The sequence below is a fragment of the Triplophysa dalaica genome, chromosome 8 (assembly GCF_015846415.1).
Source record: "Triplophysa dalaica isolate WHDGS20190420 chromosome 8, ASM1584641v1, whole genome shotgun sequence".
NCBI lineage: Eukaryota > Metazoa > Chordata > Actinopteri > Cypriniformes > Nemacheilidae > Triplophysa > Triplophysa dalaica.
Genome location: NC_079549.1, coordinates 19,905,305 through 19,928,098, shown reverse-complemented (window position 1 = coordinate 19,928,098; position 22,794 = coordinate 19,905,305). Strand labels below are relative to the sequence as shown.

Here is a 22,794-nt window from a genome sequence, read left to right as displayed (position 1 = left end):
TGAACTGTCAGGAATCTGCTTACTTGAGTTCATATTGAATGATGCCAGGCATCATTCATATACTGCTAATGTTCTGATCTTCAGGTCCCTTCTGTATGAACCTCTACTTGGATATGGTGAATACAACAGGGGGCGCTGTGGCCTGGGCCTTCCTCAAACCCATGCTGTTGGGACAGGTCTTGTACTCGCCAGACACGCCTCTGACCAGAGAAATAATCAAAAAGGTGCTGGTTTAACATACTCTGTGTATTACAATTATTTAAATTTATACATTTGATCAGTTTCATTGTACTTCCTATTTAGAGGTTAAAGTTTGACTTTCACACAACAGTTTTCCCAGGATGTGTTTGAGATCTTAATAATAAACTTTATTAAACCGATTGTACATATATACAATATATAAAGAGTTTGGTTTAAAAATGATATTTTCAAAAAACATGTTTTTTATTGTGCATTCCAATTAATATCAATCAAACTGCAGTTGGTTTGTTTTTATTTAAGCCACAATAACATAAAAATACAGCTAACTAACACAATAAAACACCATAAAAACATTACAACATTATAAAAATGATTTATTATGACATTTTTCCGGAGTTATCTTTTTTGGAACCAAACTCTTCAATATATATATATTATAATGTGTCAAAGAAGCTGTTCAAAGAAATAACAAAAAACACATTGAACCCACATTGAATAAATAAAGGTCTGTACTGTGACAACACCAAACCTGATGGATCAATCGGGTGAATATAATGAATCAATGTTCTCCTCTTGTTATCTTGTAGTCAAATTCCACACTGAATCAGTTTGGTGATCTGAAGCTGTATTCTGCAGAGTGGTTAAAGTCATCGTCTTATGTCATGCAGTCTGCTAATGTTCTGGCTAAAACATTGCCGATTCTTCAGGTACACTTGGACATTTAAGAGTAAATCAATTAAACTTGTTCCATAAAGCGAAGTCTAAGTGTTGTCTTCATCAAACTGCTCTTCACAGAACTCTCTGCGCAATCCCTTCGTCCAAAACTTCATTCAGACTCAGACTGGTATTGATGTCACACAGATGAGTGCAACGCTCAGCCAATTCTGTAAGTTTGACGTGCTTGAGGGTTTTTACAGAATATGTGAGTTCTTAAATCTTATACTGTTAATCGAAGAGGATATCATTTATAATTAAGAGCAAAACCCCGATTAAGTTAAAGGTCATACCAGAGGTGTATAAAGACATTACAGAATGAAGTATTATTTCATTTAATTTTATTTATATAGCACATTTAAAAAACAACCATGGTTGACCAAAGTGCTAAACAATGTCCAGAAACAAGACAATCAAAATAAAATCATCACAATGTCTCAGCTCAGCTCGAAATAAAAGGAATACTGATGTGTCTTAAGTAATGACTTAAATGAAGAGAAATTCCCACGGACTGAACAGGTCTTATGTGTACAGGTAAATTATTCCACAAATTAGGTGCCACCACTGAAAATGGAGCGGTCACCTTTATTTTTAACCTGGTTCATGGAATTATGTTATGTTTTTATTATCTCAGAATGGGCAATTTATACCTATAGACACTGCAGGGCCCCATACATGAAATTGCCTAAACAGTAGCCTAAACGGACAAACTGCTCTACAGAGCACAATCCGCAAATATGTTATCTCCTTCGACAAAGAAGGGAAAACATGACGACATCTTTGTCCTGTGTCAGCCACCGTGGTGCTTTGAAAGGGAGGGGAGGATTGAGCCATGAGTTGCAATTTGGGACCTCACTGCTAGATGCTGCTAAATTTAATATACTGGACCTTTAACTAAACCAATAACATTTGAATCTACCGACGTAGAAAGTTAAGTAACATACAGCTGGAATGGCATGAGGATAGGTAAATTATGAAAGATTTTTTGTTTCATGAACTGTTCTTTCAATTTTCTTTATGTTGGCAATACTTGAACCATAAGCTGTTATTACACCCAGAAAGTTGGCATAAAAAAGTTCATAATGAAAGTGCAGCAGTCAGCGATACAGAAAGTTTTGCTCTACTTGCTCAAGAAAATGCAGTCCCAACTGAATAGGGCTTTAGATTTTGAAGACTTAAAAGAACACCAATTCACCACACACCCTCATAGCAACACCCAGAGAGGCATTGCTCTATGCAGTCAAGAGCATATTGTCCTAAAGGTGCAAAACACAATCTATAGTGGTCCAATACATTTTTCTCTTTCTGTTTTATTTTACAGCTAACATGACAGTTCTATTAGACCAAAACAAGCTCATCATGGATCAGATCACCACCCTCTCCAACCTGATGATGAACCTCTCCTCCTGTGTGAACTTCGACCGATACAAAGGCTTCAATTCTTCTGATGAGCTTGACATCCGTGCTGAGAAGCTGGCTCAGAACCGAGAACTCTACGCCAGTGAGTACACACACACACGCATCTCAAGATCCCTCTTCTCCTCATTTCTCCTCTCATGCGTTTGGTTATAGTCTCAGCTGAAGAAACCACACATACCGAAGAGCCATCGGGCTGCAAAGCCTGTAATTCAATACATTCGATTCAAATCCCTTGAGATATAGATTAGCGTTTTATAGAGGAGCAGCATGTCTCAAGGGTTACCATGACAACAGAGAGGCAGCTTCCAGACCGGAGGCATGCTGAAGTTTCTTTTTAACACACAAGTTCTGCATCTTCACAGGCGTCATCTTCAAACTTCCCAAGGAAAAGTCAAACTCCAGCCTGCCCCCTGAGATCGACTACACCATCCGCATGAACATTGAGAACTCCATGCGGACAGACCGTGCCCGGAATCCCTTCTGGGTCAAGGATGCCTTCATCTCGGCCATGAACACACAGCGGTACAGTCGAGGCTTTGTATACCTGCAGGAGAGCATTGAGAGAGCCATCATTGAAATGCAGACGGGTAAAGCCATTGATGGGCCCGCCGTCCAGATCCAAGCCTTCCCGTATCCCTGTTACTACAAGGATGAGTAAGTTTCTTGCAAGCATAAACTCTCACAAACTTCACATAGACGAAAAAAAAGTCTAGTTAAAGGTGTAATTAAATTGTTCTTTAAAAAATTTCTGCTGTGGAACATAAAAGAAGATATTTTGAGAAAGGCCTGTGGTTTTGTGTCGACACAGTGTAAGTCATGAAGGGGCAGATGTTGTTCGGTTGCCAGCATTCTTCCAAATATCTATTGTGTTCTACACTAGAAAAATTCTTTTCATTTTTGGGTGTACTATCCTTTTAAAGGGACAGTTCACCCCAAAATTAAAATACTGTCATCATTTACTCAGCCTCAGTTCGTTTCAAACCTGCATACATGTCTTTGTTCTGAACACAAAGGAAGATTTTTGAAAAATGTCAGTAACCAAACAGATCTCATCCCCTATTGACTTCCATAGTAGTTATTTCACCTACTATGGCAGTAAATGGGTATGAGATCTGTTTGGTTACTGACATTGTTCTGATGAAAAACATATTTGGAACAAAGATATTTATACAAGTTTCATTAAATTATGACATAATTTTCATTTTTGGTTGAGCTTAACGTTTATGTTATATGATATTGTCACGGCCTAAGGGCTTTTATGACACATTACGTAAGGTAAAAAAGACTAGATAGCTCTAAGAAACTGAATTATAAGACCAGTTCTTTTTGTCCACTTTCTTAACAGAACAGAACAGCATGTTCAGATTTATTTAAAGCTGCAAACCTTTTTGCTTAAAAATAAATGAAAGTCAGTAATTCAGAAAGTACATAAAAATAAGTGTTAAACCTCACCTTACACTGATTTACAACGGTAAGCTTATAATAATGATTTATCATTTTAATTTTCTGTTCAGATTTTGCAGGAAATGTCAGTTGTTTTTCTGAACACTTAACTTAAGTACGTAAAGTTATCTGCCATTTTATGTCTCAAATGTAGATGGCGATAGAGAGGCAAAAGTTACATTTTGCATTACTTATTTTCATTACTTCATTCTGATGAACACAGTGAAAGAAATTTGGAAAAACGCTTGTAGCCAAACAGTTCTCGGCCATCATTGTTTACATTGGAAAAATTGCTCTTGAAATTGATTCATTCTGTTGAACACAAAAGAAGATTTCTTAAATAATGTAGGAAAGCAAACAGTTCTGAGGCACTGACTACCATTTTCATTCTTCCTCCTATGAGGTGGCCAAGAACTGTTTGGTTACAAGCATTCTTCCAAATATCTTCCTCTGTGTTTATCTAAACAAAGTAATTAAAATACAGATTTGGAACAGCTAATAAAGATGACAACAATTTTTTTATAACTTTCACATAATTTAAGCTGGTTTCTATTTAATACCCATTGCTAACATTGTTTGTAGTTTAACTTCTTGAATTAAAAATAAAATTTGCTTATCAAACAACACACAGTATGTGCCCTTCAACAGTTAACGTCAAACCTTTCCACCTTCCAGGTATCTCAACAGCATTGCTTTCGTCTTCCCGATGGCGCTCATGATTTCTTGGGTTCTGTTTATTGCCAACTTTGTGAAGAAACTCGTCCACGAGAGGGAGCTGCGTCTCCATGAGGTACGAAACCAGACCTATTTTATTTGGTTTGCAGAGTTTGATAGCTAGCCCATCGCTAGTTTGAGAAAACACTATCCAGGTTTATTGTATTTCAAGCAACTGTTTTTTTCTACCAGTACATGAAAATGATGGGCGTCAATCCCATCAGTCACTTCTTTGCCTGGTTCATTGAGAGCGCCGGGTTCCTTGTGGTCACTATCACCATCCTCACCATCATTTTGAAAGCAGGCGGCATCCTCCCTTACAGTGATGGCTTCGTGATCTTCCTCTACCTGTGTGACTACGGCCTCAGCATCCTCGCCATCAGCTTCCTGGTCAGCTCCTTCTTCGACAAGACTAACATCGCCGGGCTGAGCGGCAGCCTCATCTATGTGATCAGCTTTTTCCCCTTCATCGTGCTGATTCACCTGGAGGACAACCTCTCGTTCCCCGTGAAGAGCGCGCTGGTCTGTATTGTATTCATTTAGTGTGCTATAGAACATAATTACTCAGTTACGTTTGAAGATAATGAAAAATAAAAGCTAGCCAAAAATGACACCTAGGCTGGTTATTAGTTGACTTATTAGTCGAGGTGTGTGTTATTTAGCTAACTTTAATGTTTACTATGTTGTCCAAGAACAGTATTAACCGTATCAGCGCAAATTCTTTGATATCCCAGCTTTGAATGTCCTAATATGAATCCGTCTGACTCCACAGGGTCTCTTTTCTCCGACATGCTTCAGCTACGGTAGTCAGTATATCACACGCTATGAGAAACAGGAAGAAGGTGAGTTGACTTCAGAATATAAAGTGCCTGTAGTTTGTGTTTGTGTGGGGAAAAATGCATTAACTGAATGTATTTTTTCACATCAGGCATCCAGTGGAGCAACATGTATATTTCTCCTCTGGCCGGTGACACAACATCCTTCGGTTGGCTCTGCTGGCTGCTCCTCATCGATTCAGGGTTGTATTTCATCATCGGTATTTACATCCGCATGGTCTTCCCAGGTATGTTTGAACCGCTCACTCTTTTACGGTTAATTTAAAAACGATCGTTACAAAAGGAGTTGCAGATATTACAGTTTTAATGGAGCGTTCTGTATTTTAATGGTTACGGGGGACAAAAGCACTAGTGCAGAGCACAAAAGATAAAAGAAGATAAAAGACCAAATGAGATCTATCACATACCATGCACGGAGTACAGTACAAGTTGTTACCCTCTGGGTTATAACCATATTAAACATAACTTGGTTGTTTTTGTTATTTTGTGGACAGTGAGGTATATTTCAATCCCATTCTCTCATTTAGGCAAGTATGGCATTGGGGTTCCATGGTACTTCCCTTTTACACGGTCCTACTGGACGGATATGTTCAGCTGCTGTATCAGATCACCAAAGAAGATTGGCAGAGGGCTTCTCTTCACCAACATGATGCAGGAGCACAACAACCGTGATAAAAGCAAAGGTACATGTGACACAAATCTAGACTGATTTGGCCCTGAATGTAATGCTCATTAAACCTCAGTAACTGTAGTGTAAATTGTAGCCCTTTGGTTTCATTCCTAATTGTCATATTTAACATTTACACTTTATATGTTACCATATTTTAACACGTTCTCATTTTCTTTCCTGTTAGGTACTAATACATTCTTGGCTAATGGAGAAGAAGACCTCTCACGGTTGCCCGTGGGAGTCTCGCTCCACAGCCTGACAAAGACCTACGGCAACCGGCATGCGGTAGACAACCTGAATCTTTCTTTCTACGAGGGACATGTCACCTCTCTACTGGGTCACAATGGTGCTGGGAAAACCACCACTATGTAAGTATATGTCTTTTACGTCCCGTTGCATTGATTTACAATAGTAACATGCAGTGTTTTGACTTCTACACTACACTACAATATGTTTTATGAAGTTATGCTTTGCTATGCTATACAGTACAGTACTATAATAGCCTGTCATACTTTACTGCAATACATTACATTACACTGTACTATATCGTAAAACACGATACTGTAACATATACACTACTATATTTCAGGTCACTCTTGACCGGCTTGTTTGCACCCACCTCTGGCACCATTGAGGTCTATGGAATGGACATGGAGACTTATATAGAGGATGTGCGGAAGGAGATGGGCGTGTGCATGCAGTATGATGTCCTTTTCGATCACCTCACCACCAAGGAACACCTACTGTTATACGCCCAGATCAAAGCACCCCAGTGGAACAAGCAGGAAGTGAAGGACCAAGTGTGCAGGTACCCCTGCAATGGACAATCACCATTGTGCTCTCGGGCATTTATGGGTTTTTAACTTTAAGTCACTAGAGATAAAGCGTCAGCTAAATGTCTGTTTTTTCTTTTTAAGGATTCTAAAGGAAACAGACATGTACTCCCACCGACATAAACGTGTTGGCACCCTGTCAGGCGGCATGAAGAGGAAGCTATCCATCTCCATCGCCTTCATAGGAGGCTCTCGGCTGGTGGTGCTGGATGAACCGACCACCGGGGTGGATCCCTGCTCTCGACGCAGCATCTGGGACATCGTCCTTCAGCACAAGCAAGGTGAAACTGCCCTTCTTGTCTTTGAGAATAAAACTTCCCCGCTCGTACCTGTAACCCCTCACACACCCAAAGGACTTTGTTTGTTCTTATCGGGTATCTGACACTTGGTTTAGAATTTAATTAGACTTGAATGGATTTTCTCAAGGTGCGCGGCGTCAAATCCAGACGGGGAAAAATCCCACCGCAGATGTAGTACTGACTGATTGTTATCCGTCATGTTCCCTGTGTTCTCGCCTCTGATGTTTAATTATCTTCCTGTGAGACAGTTAGCGAATTATCTCAAGCGAGGATTTAAAACCGCAAGAGCGGGTCGTGTCTCTGGTGTTATCTTTGAACATCGCCTTTGTTCGGAGTCTGTCTTTATCAGTAGATCTTTGATTTGACGTGCCTGTGTTCTCGCTTTGTTTAACTGCCCAGAACGCACCATCATTCTTTCCACCCATCACCTGGACGAGGCCGAGGTTCTCAGCGATCGCATCGCCTTCCTGGAGCTCGGAGGCCTGAAATGCTGCGGTTCTCCATTCTACCTGAAAGACAAGCTGGCTAAAGGTTACAACCTCATCCTTACGAAGAAGGTAGACCTCATGTTCTCTCTTTTAACCTGGTCATAAAATCATTTTTTCAACTCATATTTGTCAGGTGGAACGGGGAACTGTCCTGATTGAAAGGCATTTCTTGTTCATTGCTTTGCATAATCGTGTCTTCCAAAGGAATAAATGTAAACAATTCTCGTTGTGCTTTTGGTTTACTGTAGGTTCAGTGTCCTGATTCAACGGAAAAGTTTGACAGCGAGGAACTAAAACAATTCATTCAGTCCCACCTGCCCGACGCTAGGCCGAAAGAGGTAGACGTAGGTGACGTGGTCTACTCTCTCCCGCAGTACAGCCCTCAGAACGCAGTCGCGTACCAATCACTTCTCAACGGTCTGGATCAAAACCTGGACAGACTTCAGCTCGGCTGCTATGGCATTTCAGACACCACCCTCGAAGAGGTAATCATCAGATGAAGAAATCAACAACAGGGCGCAACACCAACTGCCCACTTTTTCAGTAACATCGGATCCTGAAGATTTTTCAATTATTTTCTCCATAGGGATTTTAAAGGCATATTCCAACCAGCTCCAAGAATGAATTGGAATTTAAAGCGATTTGATATAAAGCGCTAGTTCACCCAAAAATGAAAACCGTGTCATCATTTACTCATTCTAAACCTTTAATGACTTTCTATCTTCCGCAGAACACAAAAGAAGATATTTTGAAGAAAGTTGGTAACCGAACAGCACTGGACCCCATTCATTTAGACTGTATGGACACAAAACCAACGCAAGTGAATGGGGTCCAGTTATCACATTTTTCAAAATATCTTCTTTTGTGTTCTGCAGAAGGAAAAAAGTCATAAATGTTGGAAATGACAAGAGGATGAGTAAATGATGATCGACATTTGTTTGAAAAATCCCTTTAAAGCAAAACGGTTTAGAAACATTCCAGTTTTATTTTACAATATGAAATATGCGTATAAAAATGCATTGTTTGGAACATATGGAGGCCACTTTGTTATATAATTTGCGATTCTTAATGGGAAGCAGGTTTTTGTTGTCATGCCAGCGAACCAGTACTGCTGATAAACACGTTTTATCTTTTAGTGGTTTGTTATTGGTAAAGATCATATCGATTATAGAAAACACAAACTTAATGTAGTTTATACCCCAAAACATTTCATTGACCTTTTCTTTTTACAGGTGTTCCTGGAGTTAACTCAAGACAATATGGAACCTGATGTAAACAGCCTCCCCTCCGTGTCAGAGTCTGTGCTGGTGAATGACTTATTTGCTTCGAGTGACAGTATTGCGGACGACATTAACAGCATGTATCTCGGAGAGAAAGCCAGTAAGTGGCCTTTTAAAATTATCCCTTCCTTTCTAGAATATTAGTTTCACGACCTGTACTTTCCCAATTACCCCTCTCAAAGCTTTGAACTTTAAAAGCTCATTTTCACAATTTTCCTGGAATGAGACGGTTTCAGTGATTGCCTGGATCTCACATAGCACGCTTTCTCGTCCCCTCTAATAGGCCTCACCGGCAGCTCGAGCATGAGTGGGTTGGCCCTGACAGCACAGCGCGTGATGGCAATGCTGCTGAAACGTGTGCATCACTCCAAGAGGGATTGGAAGGGTCTGATCTCGCAGGTGGTGCTGCCTGTGCTCTTTGTCGTCGCCGCCATGGGTCTAGGCTCTATCAAGAGCGATCTCCAGCACTTTCCAAAGATGGAGCTGACCCCTGCTCTCTACCACGTCGATGAACAATACGCTTTCTTCAGGTTGGAATTCATGAAATTTTGGTATTGCTAAAGTATAGGCAATCTGCTTGTTTTAGAAAGTCACAAGCTTAAAGGGACAGTTCATCCAAGAATAATCCTGTCATAATTTTCTAACCTTTAAATTGTTCCAATTGTGTATAAATTTCTTTGTTCTGATGAACACAGCAAAAGATATTTGGAAGAATCCTTGTAACCAAACAGTTCTTGGCCACCATTGACTACAATAGTAAGAGAAATTACAAAGGTGCCACAGAACTGTTTGCTTTCCTACATTCTTCAAAATACCTTCATTAGTGTTCAACAGAACAAAGAGTTTATACAGATTTGGAACTAGGGTGAGTAAGTGATAGTAAAAGGTTTATTTTTGGGTGAACTTCCTTTAATGAACAGTTTTTAAGAAGTTGGTTGTTTTGGTAAGGCTGGGTGATGCAGTCAAAAAATAAGTTAAAAAAATAAAAATTTCAGCCTATAGATGGAAGAAGAAAATATACAGTGGCTCCAAACTGTATATGGTCCCTGTGAATTCTTAAGTCCCACTTAACATGTATGAAGTTTATTTGATTAAATAACAAAATTACAATTCTTTGAATTTCGTTTAACCAACTTTTTTTCTGATAAATGAAGTCAGTCTACTTCAAGTTCAAAGATCGAACTTCAAGAGAGTTTTCAGCACATTCTACATTTAAAAGCCAGCAACTGTGCTTTCTTATGTACTTTTATAATTTAAAACCTAGGAAAGTGTGGAAGTTTTTGAAAATTGTGGTTGTGCTTTCTCAACAAATAATTGCCACTTGGTTTGATGATGTGTTGGTGGACGGAAAAACATGAATACATATTTATTTTACTTTTCGAAGCCGCAGCATTTACACATTTGCCCCTGAAATGGCTGTTTTAAAATAAATTTAAAATAATTTTAAAACTTTAAACAAATTTTTATAATTAGACAAACTTGATCACAAACATTTTAGTTGTTTTTCCACATTCAACATCATTTATCATTAAATATCAACACTCCTGAAACATAATTTGGCCAATCAAATTTGAGAACTTGAGCTTAGTATATAATCACCAACAAAAATATCAGATATATCGTAAATATTCAATCTATATTGTCGTTCTCTCCACAGTAATCAGAATTCCAGCAGCAGCAGACTTGTAGACAACATGATGTCCTATCCAGGCATTGACCACTTCTGCATGAAAAACCCCAGTAACCCGTAAGTAATGATCTATATGTCTCGGTCGAGTCGGGTTCTGTGAGATCAGTAATCAGACCACAGGCTGCTGTGAGCCACAAGTGATTACACATCACAGCATCAGCTCACCTGGCCACTGCAAATGGCTTTCATTTTTGCTGGCTATATGATTTCAGCCTCTCAGATCTTCTCAGGTCTGTTTCTAAGCTTCTGGTCACCATCTTTCTAGTAGCTGAGCCCAGATATTCTCTCTGATTGTATCTCTGGCTCTTATTGCCTTCTAGGTGTTTTTTACACTAATGTCCCATTTCGGTTAGCTATCAATGTTCTATATCACGCTTTGTGTAATCTGTGTCATCTCTGTTCATCTTGAAGTACCCCCTGAGATTTTAAGTAAATATTTCAAAATTTTTAGAGCACATGTACATGCAAAACATGTTTGTTTATCAACTGTATCGGTCGTAATTTACATAACTATTGATATTATTAAACCTGTAACATGTCTTTGTAATTAATTGTTTTCCAAAGTAATGGAAACAACTTGCATTCAAACTGGTACTTGTAAACATAAACAAATACCATGTCAGAGCACCCCTGCAATTCCCTCATGAACCACCAGGGATTCACGAACCAAAGTTTGGGAAACCCTGAACTAAGATGAAAAAAAACTTTATTGTGCTAAAAGTGTTGTTCATTGTTAATGCATGTTAGCTATCGCATTAACTAATGTACACAAATACAACCTTATTGTAAAATCTTAGCAGAATTTAGTTTTCCGTAGGTTGGCTAAACTCACCTTTGTGAAGCTTATTATTAATAAAAATCAATTGAAATGGGGGGTTTTAAGTTTAAGTATTTAAAGAAAAGGTTTTAACACTTGAGAACATCTTTCATAAATATCTCCCTTTTTTTAATTTTCATGATTTTTAATTCCTATGAAATAACTTTTACCAAGATATCATGAACAGCCTAAAAAGAAATGAATGCTTTAGGAATGTGAGTACAGTGAGTCAGCATCTCACGAGTCTTGCACACTATAGGCGTTTCTGCTTATGTCACAGAGGGTTCTGCCCCATTAAAAACAGGTTATGCTTGTTATGGTTGGCACGCATCCTCCACCCCCTTTCCAGTACATCTCACATCTCAAGAGCTTCTCGCTGATAACTTCACAATTATCACAGCGCCTGTCTAAAGTGCCTCTCTGTATCTCTGCATGCACATGTTAGCAAGGCAGAATATTGTATTCTTCTTGTCAAAGAAGATTTATTTTTCCGCAGGGTTTGCTTGGAGAGGCATGACAAAGGAGCAGAGACTTGGATCTCCAGAGGAAACAACTCGGCTAAGTTTTCCACCTGCAAGTGTAGCGAGCAAACGCAGGTGGGTCAAGCATAAGCATCATAACAAAAACCACACTTGCATATTATCTGTGTTGGGTTTTTGTCAGCTACGTATATTTAAAATTAGAGGCGTGAGGCAGACCCTGTTGGGTCTGTTCTGTCCATTCAGAATAGAGGATTCCTGAATTTGAACGGAATTTAAATTCAGGTGGTAAACAGGAATCTACATTTAGATCGAAATTAAAGAAATCAGAGTTAAAAGTAACTCTGTCACTGCTTGATAATGCAGAGCAAAGATATCTTTTTGTAGAATTCCCTGTGATAGAAAGATTTAAGACATCGTTTGACCAACCAGGCAATAAAAATGTTCTGATATAAGATTCTGAAAATATTCTGGAAATTAAATCAAAAGGCAGCGATTGTTAGATTTCGTATTGTAATCATCCTTGTAGCAAAGTTTCTGTTCATTACATCACTCACTTTTCTTTCAATTTTAGTCATGTCCTGCCTCAGGTTACGATCCTCCTCACATAAGAAATCCATCATCCCAGATCGTCTACAACCTGACGGGCATCAACATAGAGACCTATTTGCTGTCCACTGCAAATGACTTCATTAGAAACAGGTGAATTGTGTTGCACACGATATCACGGCATTAATCGAATTTCAAAAGGTAATTCTTATGTCACGGGTTTGAGTCTTGGCCGGGTTGAATAATAAGATTCATGAAGAGCTGGTAGGCTGGTTAATAATTAAAGAGGAAGCGCTTCAGTTTATTCTGTCTTTACTGTGGCATTTCAACCAGCTGACATTTTCCATGCTGGTCAAATAGCACGCAGGGTGTGAAATAAAATACTTTATTACGCCTAAAATAGTACGGCTAGCATTTATTATTCATACATTGGTCTTTTTTTGAATAAAATACACAGCCCTGCCTCGGGCCGTTGGTAAAAAATGAAAAAGACATCACAGCTCAGGCAAGAAATTGGGTGGGAATTCATCAAAGACATAAAACTGGTAATTAAAAGTATATCATGGAGAATATGCTTTAGTGTCCCAGAGCACTTATACGTTTATCGTTACATAAATTGAGCTGTAATGTGAATATAAGGATGTGGTATAGAACATCAAGGTAATGGGGACTTTAAAGTTATAATGAGAACCAGATCGACCCAACTTGTGAACCAGCAGACAGCGGCCTTCAAACATATCGGGCATTAGCAAAAAATACGCTTTTATTAACAGTGTAATTTTTTCCAATTTAACTTGAATATTTTAAATGTATTTAATTATAAATTATACATGTTTAAAAGTTACACATTTTCATGCATTTGAAATATAAAAGGACAAATAGTAGATGCATTTGCAATCAAAATACTTATTTTATGTTTTTCTGTAAATAAAAAAACATTTCTCACAGTGGTCTTATATTTTTGGATCCCACTAACACAAGACGTGTTGTTTTGTTTCAGATACGGAGGCTGGGAATTTGGAAAGCCCCTCCCTATTGATCTCAAGTTGGACATGTTAGACGTACCACAGAACAGAACTCTTTCTAAGGTAATATTGTTTTGGGATTTTATATTTTCCCCTGTGACAAGGTGCCTCATTATCTCAGCATCACAGTTTATGCAAACCCATACAGACATATTGAAAACATGGAAATGAAAGGGGCTTGCAAAGAGTTTTATCGATGTTTGTGTTAATATAGGTTTGGTATAATCCAGAAGGCCACCACAGCATGCCAGCTTACCTCAACAGCCTCAATAACTATCTGCTCAGATCCAGTCTGCCACCTGAGAAACGACAACAATACGGTAAATTAAATCTCTCTCTTTTATCACCAGTAGCTCTCTGACCGGTGAAAGAGCTTCTTTTTAGTCTGTGAAATTGCATAGATCTAATAATTGCATGTATTGCAGTTAGGGGGCGTATACATAATAACACAGTTTTCTACTAAAACGGAAAGCTGTGTTTGCTTTACGGTTTTTCATGTACGCAATAGCTGCATTTTTGGAAACGGGTTTCAAAGTGCAGCTTAAAAAAACACTTTTTTACAAGTTACTTTTTCACATGTGTATTACATTGAGTTCAGTCTAAAGGTATGTAAAAGTACTTGTCACTCTGTAAAGAAACGCTGCATGCTTGTCAATTCGCCATATATAAACCGTTAATACTTTCTTCCTTACAAGAACTCAACCCACATTTAAACATTTTATCGTTTCCTTGTAAAATAATACAAATTCAAGACCTGATATCCTTTAAATTGTGTGATTTGCACGAGTGCTTTCCAATTTTGTGTGCGATATGCATCAGGCAGTCTGTGGGCAGTCTTGCTGAAACTATTGTGCACTAAACACAAGAACAACATAAATAGCAATACCATAGCCCTTAGATAGGGGGCAGTGTTTCTTCTCGATTGTTCACCACAGAGGTCCGAATGCTAATTAGAGGTTCTGAAATGAAGCAATGGATCTGGACCGACGCCCCGGTCTTATTTCAACACTGCCAGGCTAGTCCAGTTCTCGAGATTCACTGTCTGCCTCCAAGCAAGATTAACACAATCCCAGCAGTCAATAACAGAAAGGGAGGGCGCAGTCATTCACATGTAGCTCAATCCTGGAAAAACAGAACATAAATTCAGCAGAGCTTCACAGGGAGAGATGCACGTTTCATAAAACAAAAGATTGATTGGTCACGCGAATACTTCCAAATGTGCTCAAATCCTTTATTGTCTTCCTTATGCAGCTATCTCGGTATCCAGCCACCCCTATCCTGGCCAAGTTCAAGGAGAAGATATCATGTAAGTACACAAGCTCACACACGCCCTTGTGTCTGCCAGCCAGAGCTGATGAAGTACTCTGTGGGACCAGATACAGACTGAACATATTAGTTGGGCCGGTACCAAATCATGGGCCCACTGGTGGAGAAAAGAAAGCAATCAGCCAAATGATGAGCTTTAGATAAGATATGCAAACACCGCTCTGACATTTTCATTCCAGTGGAGCACTTGAACTAATGTAATTTGACTGTTGTATTTACTCCTCGTTGATTTTTTTTCCCCAGCTCGGCTTATTGATGACTGACCCAATATTATGTTTGTTTAGTTTCAAGGTGGTTCAGAGGTTAATTGATTCAACATTACCACCAAAACACGGTTGTAAAAGGGGGGTTGACAAGATGAGGATGAATAGAAGTTGGGTGGCTAAACCAAAAGATGATATGAATAGTATGGGTACTCTGTAGCCATATTGGAAATATCTGTTTAGGGATGGAAATTAGTCCAGGAAGTGAATTTTATGGGAGGCGGAGTTCCAGTTCACATATAGAGAATTTCCGTTTTTAATCTACTTAAAGGGACAGTTTACCCCAAAATAAAAATGCTCTCATCATTTAGTCACCCTCGAGTTATTCCAAATCTGAACACATTTCTCTCTTCTGATAAATACAGAGAAATATATTTGGAAGAATGCTTGTTACCAAACAGTTCTTGGCCACCATTGACTATCATAGTAGGAAAAATCCAAATTTTAGTGGATGCGCCCCAGAGTGTTTGCTTTCCTACATTTCTCAATCTTCTTTTGTGTTCAACAGTGTACAGTATAAAGCAAATGTTCCTACTTTGGTAGTCAATGGTGGCCAAGAACTGATTGGTAACTGTTTCCTTATATAGACCCTGGATCACAAAACCAGCCTTAAGTAGCACAGGAACATTTTTAGTAAAAGACAAAAATACATTGTATGGGTCAAAATGATCGATTTTTCTTTTAAACCAAAAATCATTTGGATATAAATTAAAGATTATGTTCCATGAAGATATTTTGAAAATTTCCTTCCTTGAAAATATAAAAACTTAAATTTGTGAGTTATGACCTGCCACAGTGCCACTGATAAAAAAATTCAAAGGCAATTTTCTCACTATTTAGATTTTTTTGCACTCACAGATTCCTGAGGTCAAACGGTTGTATCTCAGCCAGATATTGTCCTATTCTTACAACTCATACGTCAATAAAATCTTTCAGCTTTCAGATTATCTAAAAATCTCAATTTCGAAAAATTGACCCATAAGAATGGATTTGTTGTTCAGGGTCACATATGGCATCACTGTGAGGAACCTTTTGACGCACCTTTTTATAGATAAAAAGACAAGCAAGAGTTTGCTTAAGTTACTTTCTTATGTCATGATTTTATTTATATTTATTCAGGCAGAATCAATCCTCTTTGCCCAGGCACTTCTTAAGGAAATGCGAGCGATTCTCGATTCCACACTTAGGCTGAAGTGTCTCTGTTGTGGGTCTTTCTTCAAGATCAGTGTTCTTTTTGTCCTTCATTTTTACCGTGTTATTAGTGGCACGGTTTACATATTGATTGATTGGAGGAAAGGCAATGTTTAAAGCTGAAGCTCAGCGGGTGACCACCAGAAGAGGATGTGCCCTGCTGAGATGATCTTTGAATCTGCCTTACACAATTCTTAGAGATAGAGAGAACTAAATTCTCCCGACTTTCATCTTTCTCTCCCTACTGTGCCTTGCGTCCTGGGCTGATATGTTTGGTATTGACAAAGAACGGTGTTAAGATCTGTCAGAAATATTAAGCACAGTTTGTATTGTGAGGCTTAGACTGGGGGGGATCAGAATACCAAACTAGCACTACCCTTACTTTTTTGTAGAAGTAGTATGTCTTCACTGCACAGTATGCTGTAGGCATGGCACAAAGGTTTTCGCTTTTTGCTCACAATGCTTTAAGGCTTGTTAAAGTTGAATCCTGATGATTGTTTTTGTGCAGGGTTGGAAGTCTGGTCAGCATTCTGGTCTCACTCTGCGTCATCACCGGCTACTCCATCATGACTGCCAGCTTTGTCATCTATGAGGTTCAGGAACATCACACCGGTTCCAAGAGACTTCAGCAGATCTCTGGCATCAGCGAGCATTTTTACTGGATCATCAACTTCTTCTATGATATGGTAATTCATTATTCATTCATATATTCATTGATAGATTTATGCTTATCAAACAAGTTTACCCAAAAAGTATACAAGTGCCTCTCACTTGACCTGCCATCACAGAGGTATTTTTCCCACTATGCTCATAACAATTCATAATGTCACTTATGAAGGACATGTACAGCTATATTGTGGCATGGTATTTCATGATACAAAAGATATGTTTTTGTTTACAATGTGACACCTGTTTTTCTTTCTACTGGTTGGCAACATATATGTTTTAATATTTGAATGCTTTTAGACGTACCCTCTTTAAGGGTTTAGCTTTCTTAGTTCACTTATTTATCATTTTCAGCGACACGCCTATTCAATTTTGATTAATTTACATGTAAAGATCTGATTAAACCCAAGATAGTGGCAATTCTTTAAACAAGTACAACAAAAAATTGTGAAATTGTGATTTTTTTAAAATCAGAAAAGCTGTTGCTGTTGGATGTCACTCCTGAGGTTTGATTTTTTTGTTGAAATTCATCAGACACTGGACAGGAATGGCCCACAAAAAATATTGAAATGCTGATTAAATGAAAATGTGGAATGGTCTTTTAATATTTTTCTGCGGCTGTACATATTATAACAACTACACATTATTGTTTATATCAATTATATTATGTTTTTGTATTCACAAGGCGTTTCTGTTCTATTCCAGGCTCTTTACATGGTTCCTGTGGTCCTCTCTGTGGCTACGGTAGCAGTGTTTCAGCTCTCGGCCTTCACAGACAGGCAGAACCTCGCCGCAGTCACTCTTCTGCTGGTGCTATTCGGGTCAGCATACATTACAGTTCCTTTTACATCAGAGGTTTTCCTGTCCACACATCCCCTTAGGACCTCTCAATAGTGACTGGTCCTCAAGGCACTAGGGTTTTATCAATGCATTATTCAGCAAACAGCACACGTGGTGACGTCGGTCCCGCTATAGAGGACGCTTCTGTTAATTTGCCGCTTTTCAGGTAAACGAAAACTTATTTTCCACAGAGGGAGAGCTGCTCTGAGCTTTCCTGCAATGATTTCACACGCTCCATCGGCCAGTTAATTGCATTGTGGAGAGCAGGGAGCGCAGTCGCAGTCAGACTTGAAGCTTCAGAGCTCCGGGGCTTCTTGGGAGGCCATTCTTCTTAGCGTAAAGTCGGCAGTGCGGTTCCACCCGGGTTCATCTGCCTGCGAGCTCACCAGCTCTCGGCCCATAAATAACCACACATCACAGCGATCAGCTGGCTTTCTCCTCACCCTCGCTTAATTGCTTTTGTTTAGCATCCTTCGGAGCGCCGCAGACTTTCCATCGCTAACAATAGACGCGACCGCCCGACAAACACACACTCTCCCGCAGACATGCAAACGCACTCTACCCCTCGGATTAAACACATCCTATTCCTTGACCCGTTGACCCCAATCACCAAGAGTAATGAATAAAGAAGCAGATCATTCTGCAGGGCTGGAGTAAAGAGACAAAGCATCACAAAGAGGAAATAGATGAACTCATTTATCTTCCAGGCTCTTAGCTCAACTGCAGAATATATTTTGTCTCCTTTGATTCCCTCTGTGTCTTGTACTCAAAGAGGAAGTAGTGGTCGCTTTTGAAGCTTGTAGCTTACCACATTGACTTTTTTTCAGCTTTGCTACATTCCCTTGGATGTATCTTCTGTCTGCTGTATTCAAGGATACAGAGATGGCCTTCATCGGTTATGTGTGCATCAATCTGTTCATCAGCGTCAACACAATCATCTCCACTTCCATTCTCTTCTTCCTCGGTCAACTCGACCCCAACGAACTGGTCAGAATACACTTTTTTTCTGTTCTCCCTACATAAAAAAGTGTAGAGGGAAATATCAGGGAAATGATTTCTCTTTTTTCTATCACTGAAATATTTCTATCATTGAACTCTGTTAGTGCATCAACAAGTTTTTACGTTGTGTCTTAAGGTAATTGTCTTCATATATGATGTTGTCATGTTGTTAACAGCTTTGCAATAAAGCAATGTCCAGAAATTTTAGTTTTATTTTATTAAGCAACTCGTATGAACAGTCACATGTATTAGATCTGAGTAACGTTTTTTTTTAAACTTCTGTTTTTTTACATTACAGAACGTTCAGGATGTGTACCGAACCATGAGCAACCTGTTTCTAGTCTTCCCTCAGTTCAGCTTTGGAAACGGGCTGATGGAGCTGGCACGCGTTGACATGCAGGTTCAGATCTTGAACGCTTATGGGGTGGACGCCTACAAAAACCCTTTCAGCATGGATGTGCTTGGCTGGATGTACATCTCCTTGTTCCTGCAGGGTGTCATCTGCTTCACGCTCCGCCTCTTACTTAACAAATCACTCATTCGCAAAGTCAGGTACGTGCTTGAGGCTTTGGTATTTTAAAGCTTAAAGGTCCAGTGTATAAAAACTTAGCGGCATCTTGCGGTGAGTTTGAGAATTGCAACCAATGGCTCACTCCAACCCTCCCTTTCGAAGCACTACTGTGGCTGACACAGAACTCCGATGTTGTCACGTTTACACCTTTTTGCTGAAGAAGATAACGTATTTTCGAAACGTGCTCTGTAGAGCACTTGGTTCACACCAAACACGAATTAAGCGCTTTGAGCAAGTAAATTACATACAAAGTCAATGCAAAGACTCTTATAGACGCGAACTCGCGGCAGATGGTGCGAATGACGTGGGGCGGCGCTATTGCCCCGAATATGCGTCAATCTGGTCTTGTGCAAAGTTTTAAAAAAATATTACTCCGATCGAATCACTCACTCTCATTTTTTCCCGCGAGTATAAAAGAGCGTGGCACGCGACTGTTCACGTTTGGTGTGAACCTAGCATTAGAACAACGTGGGGAATACTATGTAATAGCACCTGCGTTCTTTATATAAGGTCTTTATATATATCTGAAGACATTGTTATGTATATTATACTGCATTTCTGGCAATAGGTCCATATTGGACCTTTAAGTCTTTGATACTTTGTTTGGGGTACGAAAATCTTTTGTTGAAAGAGTGGGACAACGTTACTTGCTTAAAGGGATATTTCACATAAATATGAAAATTCTGTCATCATTAACTCACCTTTGAGTTGTTCCAGTTCTGTATAAATTTCTTTGGTCTGATGAACACAGAGAAAGATATTTGGAAGACTGCTTATAACCAAACAGATCTCTCCCCATATTGACTCCCATAGTAGGAAAATTCCTGTTCTGTTGAACAGAAAAGAAGACATTGTAGGACAACGAACAGTTCTGAGGCACTGTTGCATTTTTTCCTTTATGGTGGTCAATGGGGTCCAAAATCTGTCTGGTTATAAGCATTCTTCCAAATATCTTTCTCTGTGTTCATCAGAACAAAGAAATGTATACAGACTTAAGTGTGTAGTTATGTGTAAAGTTAATCTACTTTCTCTACAACAATCTACTATGCTATCTTACTTGCTGAGACAGGTGTGAGATATTTGCAGGTTGTTTTTTCAATAAAAAAAATGTAAGATTTATTTTCAGTTGCTTTAGCGAAAATGTTATCATGAATTACTTTAAAGCTGTGACCGTGTGAGCAGTTATCTTAAAGTGCTTGATTAACAACCATTACTGGAAAATAGTTTGAAACATTTTTTTCGTCCTTCACAGACGGCTAATCTGTCGTAAGAAGATCGTTGCTCAGAGCTATAATCCCAATGATGATGAAGATGTGACAGCTGAACGCCTGCGAGTGAACAGTGGGGCTGCGAGTGCAGATATTCTGCAGGTTAACCAGCTGAGTAAGATCTACCAGCATCTGAAGAGGAGGGTTCACGCTGTCAATGGCCTGTCCGTTGGCATCCCAGCTGGAGAGGTCTGTGTTGTTTTTATCACTGACATTATTTGCACAAAAACTGAAAATTTGAGTCAACATGACACTGCCTTCGCAACCATTTTTCTGTAATGCAGCATATTTCCAAGTGAAGCCATCCATCCATGAGTAAAACATAAACTGATTGCACTGTGAAAAGTTTAAGATACACAGTCGAATGTGTACCGAGGAGAAATGCATTTAGACATTCACAGACATTCAAGACGCTTGAAATATCTCATGCATTATTATTCCCCTCTGAAAGGGAAGATGATTTATGATTTAGCTGTTAGGAATAATTGATGAGAGCAAAGCATTCGAATGAATGATCATTGTCTTCCTCAGTGTTTTGGATTGCTGGGAGTCAATGGTGCAGGGAAGACCACCACCTTCAAGATGCTTACAGGAGACATTAGCCCGACCGACGGCTCGGCTAAGATCTGTAACATAGACGGGTAAGGCTTTTATTGTACTGCGCCATGTTTGAAACACTAAAACCCTTTTACAAGACGTTTGTGTTGGGTTGTCACAGCGTGCTCATAAATCTCAATGACCTGTGTCTGCAGGAGAATGGTCGACATCATGGACTGCAGGAGAGAGGGCATAAACATTGGTTACTGCCCCCAGGTGGACGCTCTAGATGACCTTCTGACCGGAGAGGAACATCTCTATTTTTACGCTCGCATCAGGGGCATTTCCAAGAGAGAAATTGACCGGGTAAGGTTACACCTGCATCAAACTCCTTGTTTGTCCAGACAAAGGCCACTTTCTGATCAAAGTGACTTACAGAAAGAGCAAGTTGTGCAACTGAGCACGTGCAGGCGATGGAGGACAAGAGATGAGCTGTGAAACACACCAGCTGTTTGTTAAATAACGACAGAACTCCTTTTTTACATTTTTTAAAACATCAAGACATTTTGCATCTGTTCACCAAGCCCGTCAACATCTTTCCATGCTCCTTAACAACAGGTTAATTGTCCTTGATGAGGAAATAAGGAAGATATTTGGGCGAACTGAATCGATTGTTCTGTTTGTGAATAGCACAAAGCGGTGATCTACCAACTTGACCAGCATCAAACCAACATCCATCAAGTTATTCATGCTGGTCTAAGCTTAAATAGATCGCAGGGCAGAGATAGTTTGGTGTAGTCAGAGTACTGCATTTGACAGGAAGCGATTGGCTCTGCTCCACATTGATTCATGAGTAAGCTAATGAATCTTTTATTCTCTCAGGACTATTAAGAGTTAGCAGTTCTGGAAAACTTGTCTTTGGCTGCAGATATGAAATCTTTATCAGTTTTACTAAAGACTGTTAAAAGGACTATGGAAACGTGTCATATTAGCAAGCTTTTATAAAAATCGGTTATAATGTGCATACTTAACAATAGTCTTGAAAGGATTTTTATCAATTGTTAAGAACAACAAATCAATTGTGTGATATAGACGTATTAAATAAAAATCAAAATAACGTAACATTTATTGATTCTTTCCGGAGGTCTACCAAAAGTAAACTTTGGGTAACATAACTTTTGTTTATCTTGTTAAAACAAGTATTATATAAATAAATATGATTATAAATAAATATAAAAAACTTTATTTTATTACAAGTAAACACAGAGCAGAAGTTAATGAATTTCCAATTAAACCGTCTCTAAAACAAATTAGAGCTGCACAGTATTAAAAAAAATGTGACAGCTTGCTAAATAATTCTATATTCAATAATGCTTCAGGTTTGTACATATAATTTGAACTTTATATAAATAAAACTGTAAATGTAGGTATTTAACGTGCATGTTTCACATCAAAGTGAACACACCGTTTGCGTTCCAATCTGCTTTGTGCATCAACCTAAAACTTGGACTATATATCACTTTTTTTAGTGCAAAAAGGACAATCTTTCAGTTATTGCACACCTTTGCAATATGGATATTTGTGATATTTCTGTCATTTCTATATAATGTACAGCCCAAAAAAGATAGTTCAGACTCAGATCTGGTCAGGGTGTCAGATTTTGATAAAATGGCAAG

The 22,794-nt window shown here is 39.0% G+C and overlaps 1 protein-coding gene across 1 annotated transcript in view; it reads left to right on the top strand.

Moving 5' to 3' along the window:
• abca12 (ATP-binding cassette, sub-family A (ABC1), member 12) overlaps window positions 1–22,794 on the top strand; it is a 44,659-nt gene that overhangs the window by 17,419 nt on the left and 4,446 nt on the right. The window contains exons 22-51 of the mRNA XM_056754495.1: window positions 85–224; window positions 789–908; window positions 997–1,087; window positions 2,237–2,416; window positions 2,697–2,988; window positions 4,453–4,567; window positions 4,684–5,013; window positions 5,264–5,333; window positions 5,420–5,554; window positions 5,855–6,010; window positions 6,182–6,365; window positions 6,587–6,805; window positions 6,915–7,111; window positions 7,529–7,686; window positions 7,866–8,102; window positions 8,850–8,997; window positions 9,181–9,427; window positions 10,555–10,644; window positions 11,901–12,000; window positions 12,458–12,585; window positions 13,433–13,520; window positions 13,672–13,777; window positions 14,709–14,763; window positions 16,746–16,923; window positions 17,609–17,724; window positions 18,571–18,730; window positions 19,041–19,294; window positions 20,566–20,770; window positions 21,113–21,222; window positions 21,334–21,484. Coding sequence (XP_056610473.1) covers window positions 85–224; window positions 789–908; window positions 997–1,087; window positions 2,237–2,416; window positions 2,697–2,988; window positions 4,453–4,567; window positions 4,684–5,013; window positions 5,264–5,333; window positions 5,420–5,554; window positions 5,855–6,010; window positions 6,182–6,365; window positions 6,587–6,805; window positions 6,915–7,111; window positions 7,529–7,686; window positions 7,866–8,102; window positions 8,850–8,997; window positions 9,181–9,427; window positions 10,555–10,644; window positions 11,901–12,000; window positions 12,458–12,585; window positions 13,433–13,520; window positions 13,672–13,777; window positions 14,709–14,763; window positions 16,746–16,923; window positions 17,609–17,724; window positions 18,571–18,730; window positions 19,041–19,294; window positions 20,566–20,770; window positions 21,113–21,222; window positions 21,334–21,484 — 4,760 coding nt within the window. The remainder of the gene's footprint in view (window positions 1–84; window positions 225–788; window positions 909–996; window positions 1,088–2,236; window positions 2,417–2,696; window positions 2,989–4,452; window positions 4,568–4,683; window positions 5,014–5,263; window positions 5,334–5,419; window positions 5,555–5,854; window positions 6,011–6,181; window positions 6,366–6,586; window positions 6,806–6,914; window positions 7,112–7,528; window positions 7,687–7,865; window positions 8,103–8,849; window positions 8,998–9,180; window positions 9,428–10,554; window positions 10,645–11,900; window positions 12,001–12,457; window positions 12,586–13,432; window positions 13,521–13,671; window positions 13,778–14,708; window positions 14,764–16,745; window positions 16,924–17,608; window positions 17,725–18,570; window positions 18,731–19,040; window positions 19,295–20,565; window positions 20,771–21,112; window positions 21,223–21,333; window positions 21,485–22,794) is intronic.